We start from the raw sequence: 11072 nt of genomic DNA on the forward strand, positions 1-11072 counted from the left end.
GTGTGTGTGTGTGTGTGTGTGTGTGTGTGTGTGTGTGCGTGCGTGTGTGCGTGTGCATGCGCACAGAGCAGCAGGCCCGTCCATGCAGCGAGCAGACAGGATTGAAACAGCAGCAACTTTCAGCCACTTTATAGTGAAAAATTGTTACAGCATACATTGATGTTAAAATGTGTACATGTTGGCAGGACATCTTTTGCTGTACGTTGTGTTGGTAAATGGGAGAAACAAGGAAATTAATTTGACCCCATCTCACTCCCGCTTGGTCAGTGGCTGCACGTGGGGCTGCTGGGATTGTCGCAAGTAATGAAAACGCGATAGGAGGCCCCAGCTGTCAATCCATGTGTTCCAGTGATGCGGCCCCTGTTTACTGATAATTACATCAGCATCATCATTACACCCGGTAAGACTGTCAATCTACCTGCCACATTGGCAGGTAGATTGACAGTCTTACCGGATTGACAGTGTTACCCGCCAATTGAAAAATTCACCCGGATTTGGCAGGTGGTAGGTGGTACTAAACAGTGTTTTAGTCAGATGCTCTTTCTTTTGTGGACACATAACTTCCTCATTAATAGCAGTTTATTAAGGATTCAGTGCAAGCACAGTTTAGAGCAAATACTGCTGACAAAACAATCATGTTTAAATCCAAGCAATATTTCTTTTAAAGCTTTAACTTATGTTAAAGCTATACGTCGTAGTTTCTGTCGCCTCCATGAGGAATTCTAAGTAATGACAACAACACTGTCGATGAATCTGCATGACGTAAGCCTTCGGTGATTGCAGGATTAAAAAAAACATGATGGACTCTTCAGAAGAGGTAATTATCTTGTAAAGAGTTTTATGGACTTAGACTTCTCTTTATTGATCCTTATGGGATGACTCCTGCAAGGAAATTGAAATTTCCAGCAGCAGTTTTCAGCAGCTTACAAAAGAAAAGGTATAAAAATACAGTGCAGAGAGAAAAACTGTATTAAAATAATAATAACAACAACAACAAAACCTTTGGCTATAAAAAGACTTTTAGCATAAATTATTAGTTAAGAGCAGTTACAGTGTCCAGGTTCGTATGAGAGTAGATTATTGATTACTGAGCCGATAGTCTTATTTGGCTTTGTATCAACTAAATTTTATAATGGCTTGAATGTAACGAACGTTAATTAATATTAAATTAACCCTATAGCTCTAAACATTTATAGATTCTATACTTTCACGCCTCAAAGATTGTTAGCATGTGTTTGTCCTGTCATTCTCCACCTGCTGGTAACTCATTGCAAGTTAGAACAGCTCTGCTACATCCTGGATAGAAGTTTTTTCCTATTTTAAGATAGTGTAGTAATTTTATTTATTCCTAAACTTAAAAGACGGACATATGGGTCATTCCCTTCTCCATACTTCACTCCTAATGCCAGAAAGAACTGATTTTCTACTGTGAAGTGTTTTAGAAACACTGGAACTGAGCTAGTTGCTAACACATTAGCGCCTCTTACAGACAATAAAACAAAACTACAGATACTGTTACAGACAGAATCAAGGTATGACGGTATGAAGATACACATTACATAACACACTGGCATACACTCACCCTTGTGTCCTGGGGTCCTCCCACTGTGTTGCCCGAGTCGGGTGATGAACAAAATACACTCTGCCGTTGGAGTCTGTTCTCTTCTCTGACATAAAAAAGATAATTTGTAACACACACACATACAGATAGAGAGACAGAGACAGAGACAGAATTACATCACAATCCTGAAAACATTTGACTATTTTTTTTTCTAACATTTCATGAATTACAGCTCTAATAAACGTCAAATTCTCAGTGATATTTACCCCAACCATGTGGCAGAGGTCCCAACGGGTCAAACTCTTTGTTGGCCGTGGCTGCCAACTGGTCTTGGAGCTGAGCCAAAGAGAGAATGGCACAAATGTTGATAAAGTCTACAAAAAAAATGTATAAACTGCCTTTGTCAAAGACTGTTAAAGCCAACCAAACTGTAGTATAGTTCAAATGTATCATGAAGTAAGTGTAATCTACTTCATAGCATTCTTTTCTCTGTTCCCACATTTTGAAGGTCCCTTAACCATATGACTTAATTGCTAGCCATTATTAGGATCATCTAGAGTCATGCACAGTCATCCTCTGTTGAGTCCATTTCAGACCTGAGAGCCAAATTAGACTTTAAAAACACAGAGAAGTGGAGATAGATGCCACACATGTAAACTCAGAAAATAATGTTTGTTAGAAAAATGATGATACATACTTTGATCACATACTGTTTGATTATTATTAAAACGGTTTGCTTAAGAATAGCCTATTATAGTGATCACTCTAAACAAGATAAACATGGAGCCATCATCTGTCCTTGTGAAAGGCACAGGATGTTTCTGGGGGCAGGGCAGAGAAGGCAGAGGAGATTCCCAGACCGAATGAGACTAACTGACATCAACGTTGTTATGACTTTGTATTAACATCCACTTTGTATAAATAAGCAGCTGTGAAGAGCTTCCAGTTTGGCATTTTCTGTACTATTCTGTAGTGTGGAAACTGTCTCCTTGTGTTTACAAGTAAAAATGAATTTTGATATAACTTCATTGGTTCCTGTCCATTCTTGATGATGAAATTATTCTAAAAGTTTCCGATCATAATAAACCCTCAAGGTGGTTATGGCTGTTGTCAGATGATTTATTTCAAGCAAGAACAATAATTATAATAGGTGTGACCTTTGTAATGCATGCACAGCCTGTAAACCAAGCAACATGAAAAGTTAAATTCTGCCTCTGCAAGGTCTACAAGTCCCTTCCCTTTAGGTAGCGAGCCAAGATTATACTGTTGCCACAAAACTTTACTGTGTTATATTATATTGTATTTTATTATGTTTTACACCAAAAACATGGCCTACTTCTTGTTGTGTCACTTGGATATTTGAGCTTTACTGTGCAGAATGATCTACTTGCAGAGCTTGACACTGATAGGCGATTGTCACAATTGGAAAGTTTCTCGGTGCTCACCATAAATCTCATTTTAACACAGATTAACAATTTAGTTAACATGAAAACAACAATATTTGCATATCCACTGACACTGGATTTGTGATATATGGGAAAAGGAGTAGATATAATTATCAGATTTATTAACAATGTAAGTGAAGTTTTTCTATCAGACACAAAGTATTCCAAGCAGAGTAAGTTAATCAAAACAGATAAATAGTATGTGCTTCATGTCCCGTGAATGTAACAAATCCAGAAACCAAACAGTGACTGCTCTCACCCCATAAATGAACCTCTGGTTAAACTGCTGCATGGCTCCCTGCAGCTGGCTGCGCTGGTGCTGCCACTCTTCATAGTTACGCACAGACTCCTGCGTGGGGCGTTGCCACGTAGTAGTACGGGTTATGTGGTCGACATAATACACCCTACCCATTGGGTCCACCCTGCGCTCCCACCTAGGACCAAAGGACCAGAGTACAAAGAAGGCAATGCTCAGCTGACAATGTAGGCCAAATAGCAAATGTGTGTGAAGGCACCACCTGACATCCATGTGAATACAAGACACATGTTGTTTTAATTTGTTCCGGTATTTTAAATACATCCCTGATATTAAACTTAAGAAAAAATAATGTAATAATAAAATAGTTTAGCTCTGCAGTAGCCATAAAATCAGTTATAAATTATGAAAAAGTGGCTACAGCACACGGATTGATTTGCCGCGTTCAATTCTGCAAACAGAAAAAAATATGTATGTATTAATCTGAGATCATTGTTATTGTTAGTAACTGCACAGTCCAACAGAGAAGAGCAAGAACCATGTTAGTATTCATGGTATTAAAAGATTATTCAAGTGTGTTGGTACCCTGAAGGGAGAGGATCAGGCCTTTCCCAGCTTGTCCTTTTCTCAATGTGATCCACAAAGTACATACGTCCATTCTGGTCAACCCTTTGCTCCCACCTGCAAGAACAGGTAAGTAAAAGAAGACAAAGCTCAGGAAACAGGATTTGGATGGTGGTCAACTGCAGAGCAAACTGATTCTGTCACTGATAAACTACAATTCCTTGAAAAACTAAAAACGTTGTTACATACAGTACAAAACAACACACATAAATTGTTTCTATGAGTGCAGTCTAATATGTCTGCCAACAGTGGCTGGACCAAAGACTTAAAGAACCAAGTGTAGTGCCTTGCTCTTTTACCCTGGTGGTAAGGGACCATTGCTCATGGGTGTGATTCTGGGAGTGGTTGTGGCTAGAGCTGCTGAGGCAGAAGTCTCTGGTTTGGGGCCACTTGCTGTCTGTAGAGAACCTGCCGCTGCTGTTTTTGCGCCTGAGTCATCCGGCTGATTTGTACACCCACTAGCTGACACCTGAGAGGAGCCATCGGAAGCTGGACCTTCACTCAGCTCACTAGGGGAGGAACTGCTAGAAGAGGCTGGGGAGAGGAGTTGGAGGGCGGCAGAGGAAAAAAAACCTTTAATCCAGAGATGTATTTGCTTTGATTGCAGTCAATTAACACAGTGCACACACACTCATTCTGTTTATGAAAATAAACTGTTGGTATGTGAGAATGTGAAGTGATTGGTGTGTCAAAATGTAATGTTGCTAATGTTATATTGTAAAGTCTTTGATATCTTGTGCTTTCCTACTTGGTGAGGCTGTTGGTCTGCGAGGTGTAGGAGGTGGAGGTCGGACGGGTCTGGGAGGACGGGAGGCGTTGGAGCCCCCTGGAGATCGGGAAGGAGAACCTGTGCCATTGACAGCATGACCATTTGGTACAATAACCCACTCCTCTGAGTCACTGGAAGGAGATGTGTCTCTGCTTGACCTGGGGAGCAAAATATTTTCTTCAGTTATTTTACAGGTATACAATAAGTATTTCTTTTATAAGTGAACACATAGACTTCATGTGAGATATAATTTTTGTTTTACCAAAACCCCTAAGCTACGATTTGCACAAAGAAGCAAGTATGGCTCTATACATAAATGTTAACTGAACCTGTTGCCAGTGTTTCCATTTTGTCTTGCATTTCCATTTCGAACAGTAGCTGGAAGGACAGAGAACAAGACAAGAAGGCACAACATTTATGTAAAATAGCTTGAGATGTTACCAACACATGTTATTTCAGCATTGTGACCAAGATATGTGAGAAGAGGGACATTTAACAGTTGAAAACTACAGTTAAGTATGTAATGGCCAATTACCTCAAAACTATTTCTTGTTACTCAACAGCTGACGTATACGTATTTGCTGATCTAGCTAAGTTGGCCAATGTATCAGTTAGGTACTACAAAGAATTCTGACCAGAAGCCAAAATGACCACCAGTTGTTACAACCTCTTTTCACTAAAACTGACCGTAATCAAACAAAACATGGTGAGAAAGAAAGGGAAATGTCTTAGCAACAGCTAAATTAATAGAATTCTGGACAATTTCTGGTGCATTGTTCACCTTCTCAAATTGTTGCTGTGGTAGACCTAGTATGGTGGGTTTCTGTTTGTGTGTGGTTCCTTACCATGTTCTCTCTCTGCCGAGGCGAAACTTTCTGGGTCTACCTGCATGCCATCCAAACAGACTGACAGGTCACCTACAATATCCTGAGGGTCTCTATCAGAGCACAGCTGCAGTGTCTGCACCACCTCACATACTGGAGAGAGTGCAGAATATAGTGTTAAACAGGTGCATATAATTTGCAAGTCCATCATCACGCCTCAGGTACACTCATCACCCAAACACCCACACTGACCATTTACCAACAAAATTATATCATAACAGTTTTCAGCACTGCTGGTATGATGCTGGCTCTAGAGATGTCAGAGTCAGTCACTCTGTCAGCTCAAACCACTTTAGTCACATTGGGTGTAACAAGCAGCATAGCCGTGAGGGGCTACTAGCAAGGTTTATAGAATTGTGTTTACTACTGGAAAATCAAAAGCAAGCAACTTAGAATATAAAGCAGAATTTTACGTCACATGGTGTGCACATGCCAAGATGAACCATTGTATTAAGCTGTAAACCCTCTAAGCAAGCAGAAGGTCACACGCTGTTAAGCTTATCAATGCCCAATAAAACAAACATTCTCAAAACAAACTGGCAAATCACTCCTACACAAATGTGCAGAGTCTACAGTGTGTGCGCAAAATCTCTCAAACACATTACACAGCTGTTAGACAGACAAACAAAATGAATACTGAAAGTGAGACTACAAGGGATACAACTTTTTCTTATCCAGAAATAAATAAACCATGTGATGGGAGCTTTGCCCTGAATACCTCATAGTATTCTGTGGGAATCAACCCCAAGGGCCTAGAAATATTGGTTTCATCCTCTGCTCATCAGACAACACATTTTCCATGTTCAAAGTTGAAAAGTCAATAACAGTAGTAAACTTAACCAAACAACATTTGTTATAACAATATTTATAGCACAAAGTTGTTACTTTGACTTCAAATATTACAAAAAAACAAAAAACAAGATTACAATTTAGGAGAAAGAAAGTACTGTAAACTCACATTTCAGGTCATTAGCCTTTAGGGTCTCACTGATCTCCAGTATAGACATTCCCAACAGGATATCTGCTTTCAGTGTCTGGTGGCTCCACACACGAAAAATCAGTTTGCTGACCGGAGTCACAATTCTGTAAAAAAGAAAAAATAACAAGATACAAGTCAACACCAGAAAAAAAGAATAATAGTGATGCACTAATGCTAAAAAAGATTCAATGACTATGAATAGCTCTTAAAAAAATTAAATCCATGACTCACTTACCAAATCTGTTTCATTTGTTATCTAATTCATAATTAAAGTCATATATTAAGTATGAATTCTTAACATAGGCTGGTTAATGCTTCAATGTGAGCGTTTATTTGCTTTTCTGTTTGACATCTCTGCAGTTGAATATGTTTTTTGGTAAGACCAGAAAGCAATTGTAAGACATCACTTCTGGGTTTTAAGGTGGTAAAAATAGACACATTTTAAGATATGGTGCAATCCATAATTTACCTGAGGTAAATGGACTGGGCCCAATTACAATGGCACAGCAGCCATGGTAAAGCAGTGACTGTTGTGAACTCACCTGCTAAAAATCTTTCAGACACATCCGATATTTATTCAGAATTTACCTATAAGTATTTAGTTTACCATTATTTACACAATCACCAAATTCCCAGCTCAGTAACCTCACACCAGAAACAGACGTCTCAGAACCTCTACAATATAAACAACAAACGTAGACTCTACACTCACAACATGCAGTCAAAATATATATTGTAACACCCACAATGTGGTGTGTAGACTCAATTTAGTTCAATATTTCTATTATCAGCCTGCACATCATCCAATAATTAATCAACGGTTTGTCAAACTGATTTCTCTCCTATGACAAACAGAACGGTAATACTCACACTGTGACAGCCTGCTTCCATTTGGGACTGTGTGTGTTGTTGCACTTCTCAGTCCTCTTTGACTGGCCATCTACAGCTACCTCAACATAGGGACTGGGACCAAACCAGTTCTTCCTGTTTTCCTTCAGCTTGGCTGAAAGCACTACAAAGCAGAACACACCACAGAGAAATTGTATTCAATTTACCACTCAGATTTGTTCAGAATTTGTCAAACGTTGCATTTGGTAAAGTTGCAACAACCTTTTATTGATAGACAATCTTACAAATCTTGCAGTGATAACTTACCTGTGACTTGTAATTGGGCCTTCATGGTTCATCCATAACACAGCAGCCTTGTTTGGATACACTGACCTGCAACCAATGACATCAGATTCAAACATGGGACACTCTATGCAGGTAACCTACTTACAGAGTGATTAGGCTGATTAGGTTGCTACAGTCAGTGAAAAATATAGCCTAGCCTCATATACAATAGCAAGAATGTATGTAAGAATGTAATGTATCTGGAGATATTAGAAGAACAGTTTGTATTGACTGTCTAACTCATCGTATACTCTCTTAGTTCACAACCCTGCATACTCAATGTGGCATTTAGCTCGTTTTAAGACTACAAACTTCACAAAAATGCATGTTAGCCAGTGTTTAATCTTAGCTATTTAAAGAAACCGCTGCGTAATGGTACATTCTAGAAATCTCATCCTTAACTTGGCTAAATTAAGTCTCACTAAACCTTCTTGCTAATCTTTGGCAATATCCCTTGGCAGGATAAACAGGTAGTGTAAATGATGTACAAGGGGAATACATTAATATAACAACAGAGTGACGTTGAGTGTATTAGACAGTAACATAAAGTAGGCTACGTGTGCTTTGCTTATCCGCAACACAAGACAATAATACTACTAGCTAGCTAGCTAATAGCTTAATAGCTTTATCTATCAGGCTAGCAAGGGGTTTAGCCAACAAGAGATTTGTTGTCAAGACAACTTTATAGCCTTTTGTAGGTAACGTTACCGGTTTCGACTGGGACATTGCTACGATATATTATTAGCTGTGAAGTTAATGTTTTTGTGTGAAACTGAGAAGTTACACAAACGTTACATGGGGCAACTTTGTTCGCCGACGTCCTGCTGAACACCCAGAATTTAGCTAACCGTTCATTAACGTTAACTAGCGTTAATAATGCTAACACACTACCCGGCACCATGAGCAGCTTTGTTTGTTCAGTCGAGGACATTCCACACCTTTCATTCAGTGCAAAACTAGACGAAAATACCTGGTAGAAGCAGACGATAAAGGGCCACACAGACTTCAGTTTCAGCCTAGGTTGTTGACAGGTTGCTAGCTGCCTTCTGTAAGCAGTGCTCCGCTAGCCAGAACAAGAGCGTTTCCGGTACTAGCTTTTAAAAGTAAAATAGTATATCCACTGTACCCAAATGTTGACTGACCTCTTTTTTTCTGCAAAAAAAACTAAATTTACACTTCCCTTAGTCATAACACTAACATTGACAGGACCAAAGCCTGCCAGAAAAAATGTGGCTGGCTATCTTTGTCCCCTTTAAATCCCTTATCTTGCCCATTGGACATGTTTGTGTAAAAGACAAGAATGTTAACGCTATAGCGTTCGTGTTAGTTGAACATTCTTGTCTTTTTGAAATAATTTGACTTTGCGATTTAATAATAATAATAATAATAACGTTATTAATATTATTATTATTATTAAGTAGTAGTGGTGGTATTACTAGCTGCGGCAGTATATTGTAATTGAAATATTTTTTATTATGTACACTTTTAATTTGAAGGCGAAAATGCCATGACGAATCTGGCATCAAACTATTTTCATGATTAAAAATAAACTTTTACGTTTAAATTCTGTGTAACACTGCAGTATACTAGCCAAACTGTGTGTTACGTAATTAATAACACAAACTAGCAATACATTGATGATGCATTGGTTGCATGCGAGTCGCCATTTCTGGGAACGCCCACTCCTCTCCTCCTCCCTCTGGTCTCATGATAGTGGTTAGCGGACAGCTGTAGCTAGCTAGTCAGCTGAAAGCGACTCCAACCTCTCATAAAAACCATGTTATTCAATTCTGCTAGTTCAAAGAAAGAAGAATAAAACCATTTACGAATTAATCTCAACGACCACTGAAAATGTTGTCTCGTTTACTAAAGGAGCACCAGGCGAAGCAAAATGAGCGGAAGGAGCAGCAGGGTGAGTGACTAGTTAGCAATCGTGCTAACCAATGCTAAAAACAAAGCTGATTGCGTGTGTCAGAAGGCCCCGTCCACCATAGTACTGACGATTTACTGACGATTTACTTGTCTATGTACTTGTCTGTGTATTTACGTGCAGAGAGACGTAGGCGTGAAGCTATTTCTGCAGCCACCTGTCTGACGGAAGCCCTGGTAGACCACCTCAATGTTGGGTATGGAAATTCTGCTCCTTGTCCCCTGCTGTTTTGTTTCATGAGGTTTGGTTGACAACCTGTTATTCCATTTCATGGTTGTAGCAAAACCTCTTTGGTTGTAGAGTAACTTAGCTAGTGGTAGTGGTGGTAGAGGAATTAGGATAAGTTGACATCCTGGCACCCTCTCAGCATAATGCACATAAGTCTGTAAAACTCTTGACCAATACTCATTCACAAATACACTTAACAGAAGGCAGCATTTATATTTACTTTGACATGTTGCTGTGGATCATCTGCAGTAGCCAGTAGATTATAAAGGTAGCTTTATTTATAATTTTTAGGGCTGCAACTAACAACTTTTTTCATTATTGATTAATCTGCCAATTAATTTGTTTGATTACTCATATCGCAATAGTATACAGTGTCAGAAAACACTGACGTATGCTGTTATGTCTTCAATTATCTTGTTCTGTCTGACCCAAAGATATTTAGTTAACAATGACGTAAAATTGGGAAAAGCGGCAAATAAAATCCTCACGTTCTGAAAAGTAAGTTAATAGGGTTGCTTGAAAGAATAATTCAATGTTTGATTGATTTTTAGAATAATTTGTGAATATTTTCTTTCAGTTAACTAAGCAACTTATCAACTAATCCTGTCGGCTTTAATGTTACCTGGGCAGTTACTTTTTTTGTAATGGCTTGTTATCCTTAGCCAACAGTTAAAGTAAAGTCAAGTAAAAAGAACAGAAATAGTAAACTCTCACTTTTGAGGAGATAGAACAGCAAACGTGCTGTGTGTTTGCTTGAAAAGGGACTATTGAGAACCTTTTTTAAGATTATTTTTTATTTTTTTGATTGACTAATCCTTTTTTACCACAGTATTTGTTTGGTGATAGCTATTTAAAGTTTCTGCTAATAATCAAATTTTAAAGTATCACCAAATTCACATTTTGTTGGTCCAGTAGCAATGGTTGAGTACTGTACTCTTGCTATAAATATAAGCCATGTACTAAATATGTACTACTTCTTAAAGTCTTCTTTTCAAAGTCACAGGTATGGATGATCTAGGTAGCACGGTTCCCTAACAGATTTCTGTCAAGCTGACCCACCAACATCTTTTTCTGAACCATTTAAATAAAACAATCCATTCTTTGCAAGGAAGAATTGGCCCTAATGTGTGACACAACCACAAATGGTACATAGGATTGTTAATATTGTGAAAGCTGTGATGAAACTAAGACAATCAGCTTAAAGTTCAAGAGTGGAATGAAAA

At 38.6% G+C, this 11072-nt stretch overlaps 2 protein-coding genes across 3 annotated transcripts in view; one reads left to right on the forward strand and one right to left on the reverse strand.

Annotated features, from left to right (window-relative positions):
* Positions 1-8925, reverse strand: part of itcha (itchy E3 ubiquitin protein ligase a) — an 18383-nt gene extending 9458 nt beyond the window's left edge. Inside the window, exons 1-12 of one of the 2 annotated variants that reach the window (XM_032513319.1) lie at positions 8662-8925; positions 7674-7739; positions 7389-7530; positions 6498-6622; positions 5501-5632; positions 4985-5033; positions 4635-4813; positions 4186-4420; positions 3848-3943; positions 3266-3440; positions 1828-1897; positions 1583-1667 (exon numbers count right to left, since the gene is read on the reverse strand). In XM_032513319.1, the coding sequence (XP_032369210.1) occupies positions 1583-1667; positions 1828-1897; positions 3266-3440; positions 3848-3943; positions 4186-4420; positions 4635-4813; positions 4985-5033; positions 5501-5632; positions 6498-6622; positions 7389-7530; positions 7674-7698 (1313 nt within the window). In that variant the 5' untranslated portion in view covers positions 7699-7739; positions 8662-8925. Of the gene's footprint in view, positions 1-1582; positions 1668-1827; positions 1898-3265; positions 3441-3847; positions 3944-4185; positions 4421-4634; positions 4814-4984; positions 5034-5500; positions 5633-6497; positions 6623-7388; positions 7531-7673; positions 8329-8661 lie in introns of those variants that run through there. The other variant, XM_032513320.1, reaches the window with a different exon arrangement.
* A 409-nt stretch (positions 8926-9334) lies between these two features.
* bloc1s1 (biogenesis of lysosomal organelles complex-1, subunit 1) overlaps positions 9335-11072 on the forward strand; it is a 3662-nt gene continuing 1924 nt past the window's right edge. Inside the window, exons 1-2 of the mRNA XM_032513352.1 lie at positions 9335-9603; positions 9745-9817. Of these exons, the coding sequence (XP_032369243.1) occupies positions 9543-9603; positions 9745-9817 (134 nt within the window). The 5' untranslated portion in view covers positions 9335-9542. The remainder of the gene's footprint in view (positions 9604-9744; positions 9818-11072) is intronic.

This window comes from Etheostoma spectabile, chromosome 4 (assembly GCF_008692095.1).
Source record: "Etheostoma spectabile isolate EspeVRDwgs_2016 chromosome 4, UIUC_Espe_1.0, whole genome shotgun sequence".
In the NCBI taxonomy this organism is placed as follows: domain Eukaryota; kingdom Metazoa; phylum Chordata; class Actinopteri; order Perciformes; family Percidae; genus Etheostoma; species Etheostoma spectabile.